Source organism: Taudactylus pleione, unplaced genomic scaffold (assembly GCF_031769625.1).
Source record: "Taudactylus pleione unplaced genomic scaffold, aTauple2 ptg000001l, whole genome shotgun sequence".
Classification (NCBI taxonomy): domain Eukaryota; kingdom Metazoa; phylum Chordata; class Amphibia; order Anura; family Myobatrachidae; genus Taudactylus; species Taudactylus pleione.
The window spans coordinates 64,132-81,254 of record NW_028284404.1 but is presented as its reverse complement, the minus strand read 5'-3'; the positions used below and the strand labels follow the sequence as shown (position 1 = coordinate 81,254).

The following is a 17,123-nucleotide window of genomic DNA, read 5'->3' as shown; positions in this document are numbered from 1 at the left end:
AGTGGAGATGTTGCCTTAACAGTCAGGTGCATAAATAATGGGACATTGACAGAATTTTCATATTTTGGCCTCTATTCACCACCACAATGGCTTTGAAATGAAACAAACAAGATGTGCTTTACCTGCAGACTTTCAGATTTAATTTGAGGGTAATTACATCCAAATCAGGTGAACGGTGTAGGAATTACAATGGTTTCTATATGTGCCTCCCACTTTTTAAGGGGCCAAAAGTAATGGGACAAACTAAACAATCCTAAATCTAACTTTCACTTTTTAATACTTTGTTGCAAATCCTTTGCAGGCAATTACAGCCTGAAGTCTGGAACGCATAGACATCACCAGACGCTGGGTTTCATCCCTGGTGATGCTCTGCCAGGCCTCTACTGCAAATGTCTTCAGTTCCTCGCTGTTCTTGGGGCATTTTCCCTTCAGTTTTGTCTTCATCAAGTGAAATGCATGCTCAATCGGATTCAGGTCAGGGGATTGACTTGGTCATTGCATAACATTCCACTTTTTAGCCTTAAATAACTCTTTGGTTGCTTTTGCAGTATGCTTCGGGTCATTGTCCATCTGCACTGTGAAGCGCCGTCCAATGAGTTCTGAAGCATTTGACTGAATATGAGCATATAATATTGCCCGAAACACTTCAGAATTCATTCTGCTGCTTTTGTCAGCAGTCACATCATCAATAAATACAAGGGAACCAATCCAATGGTAGCCATACATGCCCACGCCATGACACTACCACCACCATGCTTCACTGATGAGGTGGTATGTTTTGGATCATGAGCAGTTCCTTTCCTTCTCCATACTCTTCTCTTCCCATCACTCTGGTACAAGTTGATCTTTGTCTCATCTGTCCATAGGATGTTGTACCAGAACTGTAATGGCTTTTTTAGATGATGTTTGGCAAACTCTAATCTATTCTTCCTGTTTTTGTGGCTTACCAGTGGTTTACATCTTGTGGTGAACCCTCTATATTCACTTTTGTGAAGTCTTCTCTTGATTGTTGACTTTGACACATATACACCTACCTCTTGGAGAGTGTTCTAGATTTGGCCAACTGTTGTGAAGGGGTTTTTCTTCACCAGGGAAATAATTCTTCTGTCATCCACCACAGTTGATTTCCGTGGTCTTCCGGGTCTTTTGGTGTTGCTGAGCTCTCCGATGCGTTCTTTCTTTTTAAGAATGTTTCAAACAGTTGATTTGGCCACACCTAATGTTTTTCTGATGGGTTTGTTTTGATTTTTCAGCCTAATGATGGCTTGCTTCACTGATAGTGACAGCTCTATGGATCTCATATTGAGAGTCGACAGCAACTGATTCCAAATGCAAATGTCACACCTAGAATCAACTCCAGACCTTTTACCTGCTTAATTGATAATGAAATAACGAGGGAAAATCCCACACCTGTCCATGAAATAGCTTTTGAGTTATTAGTCCCATTACTTTTGGCCCCTGCAAAAGTGGGAGTCACATATAGAAACCGTTGTAATTCCTACACCGTTCACCTGATTTGGATGTAATTACCCTCAACTTAAATCTGAAAGTCTGCAGTTAAAGCACATCTTGATTGTTTCATTTCAAAGCCATTGCGGTGGTGAATAGAGGCCAAAATATGAAAATTCTGTCAATGTCCCAATATTTACGCACCTGACTGTATGTAGCAACCAATCAGATTCCAGCTATTATCTTCTAAAAGGTGATAGATAAATGATAAGTACAGTGAGATTGGTTGCTATGGGCAACATCTCCACTTCTACAAACCTGTAGTTTAGTAAATATGCCCCCCAGTCTGACAGACGCACGTCAACACTTCAGACAAGTGCTGCCGCTCGTGTATTTCCTATAAGACAAGGTATGTGCTGGAATTTTTTCTTTTTCTGTGAAGTGCTGCCGCTCTCCCTGCTAGTAAGACCGGATTCAGTCACAGTACAGTGACCGTCATAGGGCTGACTGGGCACAAGGGACTGACAGGGGGCAGACAATGAGAAGAGATATCAATGTGGGTTGTGTATAAAACCAAAATAAATATTTATAACAGACCCCCCCCAACCCCGCTTCCTGCACTCTGCACTGAATGGTTAATGAAAGAGGGTAAATATGGCTTCATAAAAAGAGGTCATTGGATAAAATCGAAAATAACAGGAAAAGTCACAGGGGAGACGGGAGATCTTAGCAATACGGACAGGAAGGGTAACACAAAGTCCACACAAGACACATATACACAGAGACAACACGGCTACAGCACAGGCAGACACACACAGACAACACGGCTACAGCACAGGCAGACACACAAAGATAACACGGCTTCAGCACAGGCAGACACACAGAGACAACACGGCTACAGCACAGGCAGACACACAGAGACAACACGGCTACAGCACAGGCAGACACACAGAGACAACACGGCTACAGCACAGGCAGACACACAGAGACAACATGGCTACAGCACAGGCAGACACACAGAGACAACACGGCTACAGCACAGGCAGACACACAGAGACAACACGGCTACAGCACAGGCAGACACACAGAGACAACACGGCTACAGCACAGGCAGACACACAGAGACAACACGGCTACATCAGAGGCAGACACACAGAGACAACACGGCTACAGCACAGGCAGACACACAGAGACAACAACACGGCTACAGCACAGGCAGACACACAGAGACAACACGGCTACATCAGAGGCAGACACACAGAGACAACACGGCTACAGCACAGGCAGACACACAGAGACAACACGGCTACAGCACAGGCAGACACACAGAGACAACACGGCTACAGCACAGGCAGACACACAGAGACAACACGGCTACAGCACAGGCAGACACACAGAGACAACACGGCTACAGCACAGGCAGACACACAGAGACAACACGGCTACAGCACAGGCAGACACACAGAGACAACACGGCTACAGCACAGGCAGACACACAGAGACAACACGGCTACAGCACAGGCAGACACACAGAGACAACACGGCTACATCAGAGGCAGACACACAGAGACAACACGGCTACATCAGAGGCAGACACACAGAGACAACACGGCTACAGCACAGGCAGACACACAGAGACAACACGGCTACAGCACAGGCAGACACACAGAGACAACACGGCTACAGCACAGGCAGACACACAGAGACAACAGGGCTACAGCACAGGCAGGCACACAGAGACAACACGGCTACAGCACAGGCAGACACACTGAGACAACACGGCTACAGCACAGGCAGACACACAGAGACAACACGGCTACAGCACAGGCAGACACACAGAGACAACACGGCTACAGCACAGGTAGACACAGAGACAACACGGCTACAGCACAGGCAGACACACAGAGACAACACGGCTACAGCACAGGCAGACACACAGAGACGACACGGCTACAGCACAGGCAGACACACAGAGATGACACGGCTACAGCACAGGTAGACACAGAGACAACACGGCTACAGCACAGGCAGACACACAGAGACAACACGGCTACAGCACAGGTAGACACAGAGACAACACGGCTACAGCACAGGCAGACACACAGAGACAACACGGCTACAGCACAGGCAGACACACAGAGACAACACGGCTACAGCACAGGTAGACACAGAGACAACACGGCTACAGCACAGGCAGACACACAGAGACAACACGGCTACAGCACAGGCAGACACACAGAGACGACACGGCTACAGCACAGGCAGACACACAGAGATGACACGGCTACAGCACAGGCAGACACACAGAGACAACACGGCTACAGCACAGGCAGACACACAGAGACAACACGGCTCCAGCACAGGTAGACACAGAGACAACACGGCTACAGCACAGGCAGACACACAGAGACAACACGGCTACAGCACAGGCAGACACACAGAGACAACACGGCTACAGCACAGGTAGACACAGAGACTTACGTGAAGAGTCCGTCCGCCTGACTGCAGGGACGCAGCAAGTGTTAGCAAGAAAGGTAAGAGACAGGTTAGATTGCTGGAGAAGGTGGGAGAATGAATGTTATACTGCTGCACAGTTAGGCCAGGAGACATTAGCCCAGACTGATACCTGTGAAGGAAGAAGGATCACTTAGGCGGCTATTTATCATTATATATTTAAGGCAAACTCCACCAATTTTCGGGGAATATCCGTAAATAATAAGTATCACCCCAATGTATGAAGCAGGGACACGGCACCATTTCCGATAGCAGCCACAACTCCTATAGGTTTCTATGGCGATTGCGAAGCATTCTGGAGTTTGGCCACCACCGCCTACGGGCTACACTTCACAAAATGTACCGGGAGAGGGTTCCTCCAAAACCCTCCCCAACAATGGCCGCCGCACGCACATTTAAGAACTCTGGGCCCCATTCAGAGATGTACGCTAACCCGATGGTTGGCGCACACCTCCAATGATTTAGGGTCTGCACATGGCTGTGACGGTGATCCCAGGCTGCAACCTGGGTCGCAGCGCTGGGATCACAGACGCAGTAAGGTGATGTGTAGACACCTCCTGCTGCATTTGAGATGGACGGAACTGCACAGTCACATGTGTGCGTCTCTGCAATTCCATTAATCTCTGAATCAGGCCCTAAGTGTCAAACCCTCTAGGCTGCATACAATACATAGAATATATACATAACTGCAGAATGTACTAAGCGTCATCAGATTTTGCCACAACATGGAGAACATTTTGGCACCGCCTGCGGTATAGATCCTGGTGACAATGATGCCATGTGTGACCCGGTCTCAGGACGGTATTAGACACATGCATACACACACAATGATTTTTTGAATGATTATCGTTAATGATCTAGTTTATCGTTCAATCGTTGAAAAAAGATCGTTCACTTTCTGAGTTAAAACGAACCATTATCGTTCATGCGCGTTCACATTTGTAGTTCAGTCAGACTGACCAACTGAACGATTTTCAGTAAGGGAATATGCAAAAATCGTTTGTAGTTCAAAAAAATCGTTCATTACATTTAGTAAATGAACGATTTTAGTAAACGATTTTCGTTCATTTTTTCAAGGGAAAAATGAACGAAAATCGTTTACTAAAATCGTTCATTTACTAAATCGTTGTGTGTGTATGCTACACGTAAAGATTCTCTGTCCAACCATCCAACTAGTTGATTGGTTGGAATGAAAATCTGGTAACGTATGGGAGTAACTGATGATCAGCAATTTGCTCCTAAATGCCAGAAAACAGATGAAAATGGCGTCAGACAAGTTTGTGAAATGTTTGATCTAAACTATTGTTCAAACAACAGTTTTCGTCCATTTTCCGGCGTTTGGGAGCAAATTGCTGATTGTCATTTGCTTTCATACCAACCAATCAACTAGTTGGCTGGTTGGACAGAAAATCTTTACCTGTGTATGTAGCTTAATACTTTAACTGCATTTAGAATAAACAGCACAGAAGCTCACGGCTCACACAGGACGATCTTCCCGCCCAGTTCCCATGAAATGGAGGACGCTGCTCTCGTTCTCAGGCAGCACAACAATAATGGCTCCAGTTTCTGCCTATTCATCATTGGGACACTGGACGGCATAACCGTGAACTCTATTTAAAAAGTTGCCGGTGACAGAAGTGTAAAAATGTATTTAAACCTAGTGAAAACACCCAAGGCCCGATTCCAAGTTGCGCGCCAGTCCGAATGCAGCCGTGTCTCACGATTATTTTTTGCGCACTGCACATGCGACGCAGTCGGCACACGCAACTCAGCGCAGCTCCGAACGAGTCTTACGCAACTCAGTCGCTTCGCGCCGACGGCTGAATGGGTGTGAAGGGGCATTCGCACGTAAGATTAGAGTCCCGTGGAAATGTAGACAGTAGACAGAGTTGTGACCCATTCTGAATTGCGCCTATGCACAGTGCACACCATTTGCAGTTGGCGTCCTCTGCACCAAGCTTAGGGGTGGTGTACTGGTGTATGTGCCGTTACTGGTGATGGCGGTTGCTCTGGTGACCGGAGGGTTGGGGGCAGTAAAACCACAGACGTATATGACGGGCGGAAAGGACTACCAATCGCTGGAGGCATCCGGAACTGCGACTGCATTACGCAGGACTCAGAATCAGGCCCCCGATGTGGAGTTCCTCAGCCATACAGGGCGTCCCCAGGGAACACATAGTTTGCCATTTACAGTCCCCAAATGCATCAGGCTAACAGACGGCGTGGCTAACCAACGGCATTCCGTGGGCCGCCATTACAGGATGCTGGAACATGCTTACTTTGTTTGGGCTCCGGCATAGTAACAATGGTATCTGTCAGTCATGTGGAGGACCTCTAATTACTCCTCCCACTTTTTAACAGCTGCTTTGCCTCAGTGACACTTTATTCACTGAGCCAAGCACGATCCTGAAACCCAATTTGAATTCCCTGACAACCACACACGACAACTGCAACATACATGGAATACAAAATGTGGCCTAACTCCATGTAGCAAGACACATGTGCAGCATTCACAAACCTGGCATTGGACATGATGTAACAGTGTCAAGAAATACAATATACAGACCACAAAGAGCGTCAGAAATCATTTTTATTGCTGCAATGACACAATATAATTACAGAGACATTTTTGTCAGCATTGAACGGTCACATGTGGGACACAAAACTTATACAAGGGGGCCCCCTAGTGGTGACTACAGAGAATGCTGTATTAAAGTACTACGGTATTCACACCTGTGAATCTGCGTTTGTAAGTATTAGTAGGCCTGCCTCCACCTACAGTATTATCCTTGCAGGGAGAGATGTGCCCTTTCTTGTCCAATAATTATCCAATAATCAATGTGATTAATTTCAGGAAAAATGGGGCCCATCCATCAGTGACGGATTGCCACAATCCCGCGATGCTGCAACATGTTGGATTTTCCCCATTTGACGGTCGCAATCAAAAAATTATCGCTATCGTCAAATCGGGGACATTTAACATGTAATATTTCAGCGATCCTGCGACGGATCGGTGAACATAGATGTTGGTCGGCCGGCGTTTTCACCCGGCAGATCAGCAATTCCGATCGCAAATGTATTTGAAGGGAAAAAGTCACATGAAAAGACGCCCAGCACTACAAGGCGCTCACAAGTTATACTACACCTACACTGGTGCCAATGTGTGACTCACACACCTCTGCATCTTACAGTCACTCCCCCGTCTACACCTACACTGCTGCTATGTGCCAATGTGTGACTCACACACCTCTGCATCTTACAGTCACTCCCCTGTCTACACCTACACTGCTGCTATGGGCCAATGTGTGACTCACACACCTCTGCATCTTACAGTCACTCCCCTGTCTACACCTACACTGCTGCTATGTGCCAATGTGTGACTCACACACCACTGCATCTTATAGTCACTCCCCCGTCTACACCTACACTGCTGCTATGGGCCAATGTGTGACTCACACACCTCTGTATCTTACAGTCACTCCCCCGTCTACACCTACACTGCTGCTATGTGCCAATGTGTGACTCACACACCGCTGCATCTTACAGCCACTCCCCCGTCTACACCTACCCTGCTGCTATGTACCAATGTGTGACTCACACACCGCTGCATCTTACAGTCACTCCCCCGTCTACACCTACACTGCTGCTATGTGCCCATGTGTGACTCACACACCTCTGCATCTTACAGTCGCTCCCCCGTCTACACCTACACTGCTGCTATGTGCCCATGTGTGACTCACACACCTCTGCATCTTACAGTCACTCCCCCGTCTACACCAACACTGCTGCTATGTGCCAATGTGTGACTCACACAACGCTGAATCTTACAGTCACTCCCCCGTCTACACCTACACTGCTGCTATGTGCCAATGTGTGACTCACACACCTCTGCATCTTACAGTCACTCCCCTGTCTACACCTACACTGCTGCTATGGGCCAATGTATGACTCACACACCGCTGCATCTTACAGTCACTCCCCCGTCTACACCTACACTTCTGCGATGTTCCAATGTGTGACTCACACACCGCTGCATCTTACAGTCACTCCCCATCTACACTGCTGCTATGTGCCAATGTGAGACTCACACACCTCTGCATCTTACAGTCACTCCCCCGTCTACACCTACACTGCTGCTATGTGCCAATGTGTGACTCACACACCTCTGCATCTTACAGTCACTCCCCCGTCTACACCTACACTGCTGCTATGTGCCCATGTGTGACTCACACACCGCTGCATCTTACAGTCACTCCCCCGTCTACACCTACACTGCTGCTATGTGCCAATGTGTGACTCACACACCGCTGCATCTTAAAGTCACTCCCCCGTCTACACCTACACTGCTGTTATGTGCCCATGTGTGACTCACACACCTCTGCATCTTACAGTCACTCCCCCGTCTACACCTACACTCCTGCTATGTGCCAATGTGTGACTCACACACCTCTGCATCTTACAGTAACTCCCCTGTCTACACCTACACTGCTGCTATGTGCCAATGTGTGACTCACACACCGCTGCATCTTACAGTCACTCCCCTGTCTACACCTACACTGCTGCTATGTGCCCATGTGTGACTCACACACCGCTGCATCTTACAGTCACTCCCCTGTCTACAACTACACTGCTGCTATGTGCCAATGTGTGACTCACACACCGCTGCATCTCAGAGTCACTCCCCCGTCTACACCTACACTGCTGCTATGTGCCAATGTGTGACTCACACACCGCTGCATCTCACAGTCACTCCCCCGTCTACACCTACACTGCTGCTATGTGCCAATGTGTGACTCACACACCGCTGCATCTTACAGTCACTCCCCCGTCTACACCTACACTGCTGCTATGGGCCAATGTGTGACTCACACACCGCTGCATCTTACAGTCACTCCCCCTTCTACACCTACACTGCTGCTATGTGCCAATGTGTGACTCACACACCGCTATATCTTACAGTCACTCCCCCGACTACAAATACACTGCTGCTATGTGCCATTGCGTGACTCACACACCGCTGCATCTTACAGTCACTCCCCCGTCTACACCTACACTGCTACTATGTGCCAATGCGTGACTCACACACCGCTGCATCTTACAGTCACTCCCCTGTCTACACCTACACTGCTGCTATGTGCCAATGTGTGACTCACACACCTCTGCATCTTACAGTCACTCCCCTGTCTACACCTACACTGCTGCTATGTGCCATTGCGTGACTCACACACCGATGCATCTTATAGTCACTCCCCTCTCTACACCTACACTGTTGCTATGTGCCAATGTGTGACTCACACACCACTGCATCTTACAGTCACTCCCCCGTCTACACCTACACTGCTGCTATGTGCCAATGTGTGACTCACACACCGCTGCATCTTACAGCCACTCCCCCGTCTACACCTACACTGCTGCTATGTACCAATGTGTGACTCACACACCGCTGCATCTTACAGTCACTCCCCCGTCTACACCTACACTGCTGCTATGTGCCCATGTGTGACTCACACACCTCTGCATCTTATAGTCGCTCCCCCGTCTACACCTACACTGCTGCTATGTGCCCATGTGTGACTCACACACCTCTGCATCTTACAGTCACTCCCCCGTCTACACCAACACTGCTGCTATGTGCCAATGTGTGACTCACACAACGCTGAATCTTACAGTCACTCCCCCGTCTACACCTACACTGCTGCTATGTGCCAATGTGTGACTCACACACCTCTGCATCTTACAGTCACTCCCCTGTCTACACCTACACTGCTGCTATGGGCCAATGTGTGACTCACACACCGCTGCATCTTACAGTCACTCCCCCGTCTACACCTACACTTCTGCGATGTTCCAATGTGTGACTCACACACCGCTGCATCTTACAGTCACTCCCCCGTCTACACCTACACTGCTGCTATGTGCCAATGTGTGACTCACACACCGCTGCATCTTAAAGTCACTCCCCCGTCTACACCTACACTGCTGTGATGTGCCCATGTGTGACTCACACACCTCTGCATCTTACAGTCACTCCCCCGTCTACACCTACACTGCTGCTATGTGCCCATGTGTGACTCACACACCGCGGCATCTTACAGTCACTCCCCCGTCTACACCTACACTCCTGCTATGTGCCAATGTGTGACTCACACACCTCTGCATCTTACAGTAACTCCCCTGTCTACACCTACACTGCTGCTATGTGCCAATGTGTGACTCACACACCGCTGCATCTTACAGTCACTCCCCTGTCTACACCTACACTGCTGCTATGTGCCCATGTGTGACTCACACACCGCTGCATCTTACAGTCACTCCCCTGTCTACAACTACACTGCTGCTATGTGCCAATGTGTGACTCACACACCGCTGCATCTCAGAGTCACTCCCCCGTCTACACCTACACTGCTGCTATGTGCCAATGTGTGACTCACACACCGCTGCATCTCACAGTCACTCCCCCGTCTACACCTACACTGCTGCTATGTGCCAATGTGTGACTCACACACCGCTGCATCTTACAGTCACTCCCCCGTCTACACCTACACTGCTGCTATGGGCCAATGTGTGACTCACACACCGCTGCATCTTACAGTCACTCCCCCTTCTACACCTACACTGCTGCTATGTGCCAATGTGTGACTCACACACCGCTGTATCTTACAGTCACTCCCCCGACTACAAATACACTGCTGCTATGTGCCATTGCGTGACTCACACACCGCTGCATCTTACAGTCACTCCCCCGTCTACACCTACACTGCTACTATGTGCCAATGCGTGACTCACACACCGCTGCATCTTACAGTCACTCCCCTGTCTACACCTACACTGCTGCTATGTGCCAATGTGTGACTCACACACCTCTGCATCTTACAGTCACTCCCCTGTCTACACCTACACTGCTGCTATGTGCCATTGCGTGACTCACACACCGATGCATCTTATAGTCACTCCCCTCTCTACACCTACACTGTTGCTATGTGCCAATGTGTGACTCACACACCACTGCATCTTACAGTCACTCCCCCATCTACACCTACACTGCTGCTATGTGCAATTGTGTGACTCACACACCGCTGCATCTTACAGTCACTCCCCTCTCTACACCTACACTGTTGCTATGTGCCAATGTGTGACTCACACACCACTGCATCTTACAGTCACTCCCCTGTCTACACCTACACTGCTGCTATGTGCCAATGTGTGAATCGCACACCGCTGCATCTTACAGTCACTCCCCTGTCTACACCTACACTGCTGCTATGTGCCAATGTGTGACTCACACACCTCTGCATCTTACAGTCACTCCCCTGTCTACACCTACACTGCTGCTATTTGCCCATGTGTGACTCACACACCTCTGCATCTTACAGTCACTCCCCTGTCTACACCTACACTGTTGCTATGTGCCCATGTGTGACTCACACACCGCTGCATCTTACAGTCACTCCCCAGTCTACAACTACACTGCTGCTATGTGCCAATGTGTGACTCACACACTGCTGCATCTTACAGTCACTCCCCCGTCTACACCTACACTGCTGCTATGTGGCAATGTGTGACTCACACACCGCTGCATCTCACAGTCACTCCCCCATCTACACCTACACTGCTGCTATGTGCCAATGTGACTCACACACCACTGCATCTTACAGTCACTCCCCCGTCTACACCTACACTGCTGCTATGTGCCAATGTGTGAATCACACACCGCTGCATCTTACAGTCACTCCCCTCTCTACACCTACACTGTTGCTATGTGCCAATGTGTGACTCACACACCACTGCATCTTACAGTCACTCCTCCGTCTACACCTACACTGCTGCTATGTGCCAATGTGTGACTCACACACCGCTGCATCTTACAGTCACTCCCCCGTCTACACCTACACTGCTGCTATGTGCCCTAGTGTGACTCACACACCACTGCATCTTACAGTCACTCCCCCGTCTACACCTACAGTGCTGCTATGTGCCAATGTGTGACTCACACACCTCTGCATTTTATAGTCACTCCCCCGTCTATACCTACACTGCTGCTATGGGCCAATGTGTGACTCACACACCGCTGCATCTTACAGTCACCCCCCGTCTATACCTACACTGCTGCTATGGGCCAATGTGTGACTCACACACCACTGCATCTTACAGTCACTCCCCCGTCTACACCTACACTCCTGCTATGTGCCAATGTGTGACTCACACACCGCTGCATCTTACAGTCACTCCCCCGTCTACACCTACACTGCTGCTATGGGCCAATGTGTGACTCACACACCGCTGCATCTTACAATCACTCCCCTGTCTACACCTACACTGCTGCTATGTGCCAATTTGTGAATCACACACCACTGCATCTTACAGTCACTCCCCTGTCTACACCTACACTGCTGCTATGTGCCAATGTGTGACTCACACACCTCTGCATCTTACAGTCACTCCCCATCTACACCTACACTGCTGCTATGTGCCAATGTGTGACTCACACACCTCTGCATCTTACAGTCACTCCCCTGTCTACACCTACACTGCTGCTATGTGCCCATGTGTGACTCACACACCTCTGCATCTTACAGTCACTCCCCTGTCTACAACTATACTGCTACTATGTGCCCATGTGTAACTCACACACCGCTGCATCTTACAGTCACTCCCCCGTCTACACCTACACTGCTGCTATGTGCCCATGTGTGACTCACACACTGCTGCATCTTACAGTCACTCCCCCGTCTACACCTACACTGCTGCTATGTGCCCTAGTGTGACTCACACACTGCAGCATCTTACAGTCACTCCCCTGTCTACACCTACACTGCTGCTATGTGCCCTAGTGTGACTCACACACTGCAGCATCTTACAGTCACTCCCCTGTCTACACCTACACTGCTGCTATGTGCCAATGTGTGACTCACACACCTCTGCATCTTACAGTCACTCCCCCGTCTACACCTACACTGCTGCTATGTGCCCATGTGTGACTCACACACCACTGCATCTTACAGTCACTCCCGTCTACACCTACACTGCTGCTATGTGCCCTAGTGTGACTCACACACTGCAGCATCTTACAGTCACTCCCCATCTACACCTACACTGCTGCTATGTGCCAATGTGTGACTCACACACCTCTGCATCTTACAGTCACTCCCCCGTCTACACCTACACTGCTGCTATGTGCCCATGTGTGACTCACACACCACTGCATCTTACAGTCACTCCCGTCTACACCTACACTGCTGCTATGTGCCCATGTGTGACTCACACACATCTGCATCTTACAGTCACTCCCCTGTCTACACCTACACTGTTGCTATGTGCCCATGTGTGACTCACACACCTCTGCATCTTACAGTCACTCCCCTCTCTACACCTACACTGTTGCTATGTGCCAATGTGTGACTCACACACCACTGCATCTTACAGTCACTCCCCCGTCTACACCTACCCTGCTGCTATGTGCCAATGTGTGACTCACACACCGCTGCATCTTACAGTCACTCCCCCGTCTACACCTACACTGCTGCTAAGTGCCAATGTGTGACTCACACACCTCTGCATCTTATAGTCACTCCCCCGTCTATACCTACACTGCTGCTATGGGCCAATGTGTGACTCACACACCGCTGCATCTTACAGTCACTCCCCCGTCTACACCTACACTGCTGCTATGTGCCAATGTGTGACTCACACACCGCTGCATCTCACAGTCACTCCCCCGTCTACACCTACACTGCTGCTATGTGCCAATGTGTGACTCACACACCGCTGCATCTTACAGTCACTCCCCCGTCTACACATACACTCCTGCTATGTGCCAATGTGTGACTCACACACCGCTGCATCTTACAGTCACTCCCCTGTCTACACCTACACTGCTGCTATGTGCCAATGTGTGACTCACACACCGCTGTATCTTACAGTCACTCCCCCGTCTACACCTACACTGCTGCTATGTGCCAATGTGTGACTCACACACCTCTGCATCTTACAGTCACTCTCCATATTTCTGGCCTCACCTTGACAGGTAGGTTTGGGGTGGTCCCACTTGCCCGACTTGGTGCACATGCTATGACTGGAGCCGACCAGCAAGAAGCCCGGGTCACACCTGAATCGTACACTTGTGCCCTCCATTGGCACGCGCCCAGACATGCTGACATCCGCTTGCCCATTCTCCAGCTTCAGGTGCATGCGGAGACAGGTGGGAACTGCAGGGAAAAGGGAGACAGGTGACATTAACCCACAGTGCGAGAAGCCCACAGAAGAGATACTGAGAGCGCAGAGGAAAATATACCTGGGGAATGTATAACAACAAGCAACTGCGCAAAAGATACAATGGGTCTGATTAAGAGGTGGACAAAGAAGCGCCCACAGATGCATCTATTGGCGGCTGAAAGGTCTGCGACTTTATACAAATGCCGATACAAAGACACTCCCTTGTGTACATTTGTGCGCTCTAATGTGCAACGACTGACACTCCCGCTCTCAGCAAGGACTGACACACCCACTTTCAGCAAGGACTGACACACCCCCTCTCAGCTAGGACTGACACACCCCATCTCAGCAAGGACTGACACACCCCATCTCAGCAAGGACAGACACACCCACTCTCAGCAAGGACTGACACACCCATTCTCAGCAAGGACAGACACACCCATTCTCAGCAAGGACAGACACACCCACTCTCAGCAAGGACTGACACACCCACTCTCAGCAAGGACTGACACACCCACTCTCAGGAAGGACAAACACACCCCCTCTCAGCAAGGACTGACACACCCCCTCTCAGCAAGGACTGACACACCCCCTCTCAGCAAGGACTGACACACCCCCTCTCAGCAAGGACTGACACACCCCCTCTCAGCAAGGACAGACACACCCACTCTCAGCAAGGACTGACACACCCCCTCTCAGCATGGACAGACACACACCTTCTCAGCAAGGACAGACACTCCCCCTCCCAGCAAGGACTGACACACCCACTCTCAGCATGGACAGACACACACCTTCTCAGCAAGGACAGACACCCCCCCTCCCAGCAAGGACTGACACACCCATTCTCAGCAAGGACAGACACACCCACTCTCAGCAAGGACTGACACACCCATTCTCAGCAAGGACAGACACACCCATTCTCAGCAAGGACAGACACACCCATTCTCAGCAAGGACAGACACACCCACTCTCAGCAAGGACTGACACACCCACTCTCAGCAAGGACTGACACACCCCCTCTCAGCAAGGACTGACACACCCACTCTCAGCAAGGACAGACACACCCACTCTCAGCAAGGACAGACACACCCACTCTCAGCAAGGACTGACACACCCCCTCTCAGCAAGGACTGACACACCCACTCTCAGCAAGGACAGACACACCCACTCTCAGCAAGGACAGACACACCCATTCTCAGCAAGGACAGACACACCCACTCTCAGCAAGGACTGACACACCCACTCTCAGCAAGGACTGACACACCCCCTCTCAGCAAGGACTGACACACCCCCTCTCAGCAAGGACTGACACACCCCCTCTCAGCAAGGACAGACACACCCACTCTCAGCAAGGACTGACACACCCCCTCTCAGCATGGACAGACACACACCTTCTCAGCAAGGACAGACACTCCCCCTCCCAGCATGGACAGACACACACCTTCTCAGCAAGGACAGACACACCCACTCTCAGCAAGGACTGACACACCCACTCTCAGCATGGACAGACACACACCTTCTCAGCAAGGACAGACACCCCCCCTCCCAGCAAGGACTGACACACCCATTCTCAGCAAGGACAGACACACCCACTCTCAGCAAGGACTGACACACCCATTCTCAGCAAGGACAGACACACCCATTCTCAGCAAGGACAGACACACCCATTCTCAGCAAGGACAGACACACCCACTCTCAGCAAGGACTGACACACCCACTCTCAGCAAGGACTGACACACCCCCTCTCAGCAAGGACTGACACACCCACTCTCAGCAAGGACAGACACACCCACTCTCAGCAAGGACTGACACACCCACTCTCAGCAAGGACAGACACACCCACTCTCAGCAAGGACAGACACACCCATTCTCAGCAAGGACAGACACACACCTTCACAGCAAGGACAGACACACCCCCTCTCAGCAAGTACAGACACACCCCCTCTCAGCATGGACAGACACACACCTTCTCAGCAAGGACAGACACTCCCCCTCCCAGCAAGGACTGACACACCCCCTCTCAGCATGGACAGACACACACCTTCTCAGCAAGGACAGACACCCCCCCTCCCAGCAAGGACTGACACACACACCCTCTCAGCAAGGACTGACACACCGCTTCTCAGCAAGGACTGACACACACACTCTCAGCAAGGACTGACACACACTGTCTCAGCAAGGATTGACACCCCCTCCCAGCAAGGACTGACACACCCACTTTCATCAAGGACTGACACAACCCTTCTCAGCAAGGACTGACACAACCCTTCTCATCAAGGACTGACACAACCCTTCTCATCAAGGACTGACACAACCCTTCTCAGCAAGGACTGACACAACCCTTCTCAGCAAGGACTGACACAACCCTTCTCAGCAAGGACTGACACACCCAGTCGCCCACAGATGCATCTATTGGCGGCTGAAAGGTCTGCGACTTTATACAAATGCCAATACAGAGACACTCCCTTCTGTACATTTGTGCTCTCTAATGTGCAACGACTGACACTCCGGCTCTCAGCATGGACAGACACACCCCCTCTCAGAATGGACAGACACACACCTTCTCAGCAAGGACAGACACCCCCCCTCCCAGCAAGGACTGACACACACCCCCTCTCAGCAAGGACTGACACACCGCTTCTCAGCAAGGACTGACACACACACTCTCAGCAAGGACTGACACACACTGTCTCAACAAGGATTGACACCCCCTCCCAGCAAGGACTGACACACCCACTTTCAGCAAGGACTGACACAACCCTTCTCAGCAAGGACTGACACAACCCTTCTCATCAAGGACTGACACAACCCTTCTCATCAAGGACTGACACAACCCTTCTCAGCAAGGACTGACACAACCCTTCTCAGCAAGGACTGACACAACCCTTCTCAGCAAGGACTGACACACCCAGTCGCCCACAGATGCATCTATTGGCGGCTGAAAGGTC

At 50.4% G+C, this 17,123-nt stretch overlaps 1 protein-coding gene across 3 annotated transcripts in view; it reads right to left on the bottom strand.

Moving 5' to 3' along the window:
• Positions 1-17,123, bottom strand: part of GABBR1 (gamma-aminobutyric acid type B receptor subunit 1) — a 136,523-nt gene that overhangs the window by 71,993 nt on the left and 47,407 nt on the right. For 2 of the 3 annotated variants that reach the window (XM_088467161.1, XM_088467417.1), the window contains exons 4-5: positions 13,980-14,168; positions 3,931-3,951 (exon numbers count right to left, since the gene is read on the bottom strand). In XM_088467161.1, the coding sequence (XP_088323287.1) occupies positions 3,931-3,951; positions 13,980-14,168 (210 nt within the window). The remainder of the gene's footprint in view (positions 1-3,930; positions 3,952-13,979; positions 14,169-17,123) is intronic. The other variant, XM_088467663.1, reaches the window with a different exon arrangement.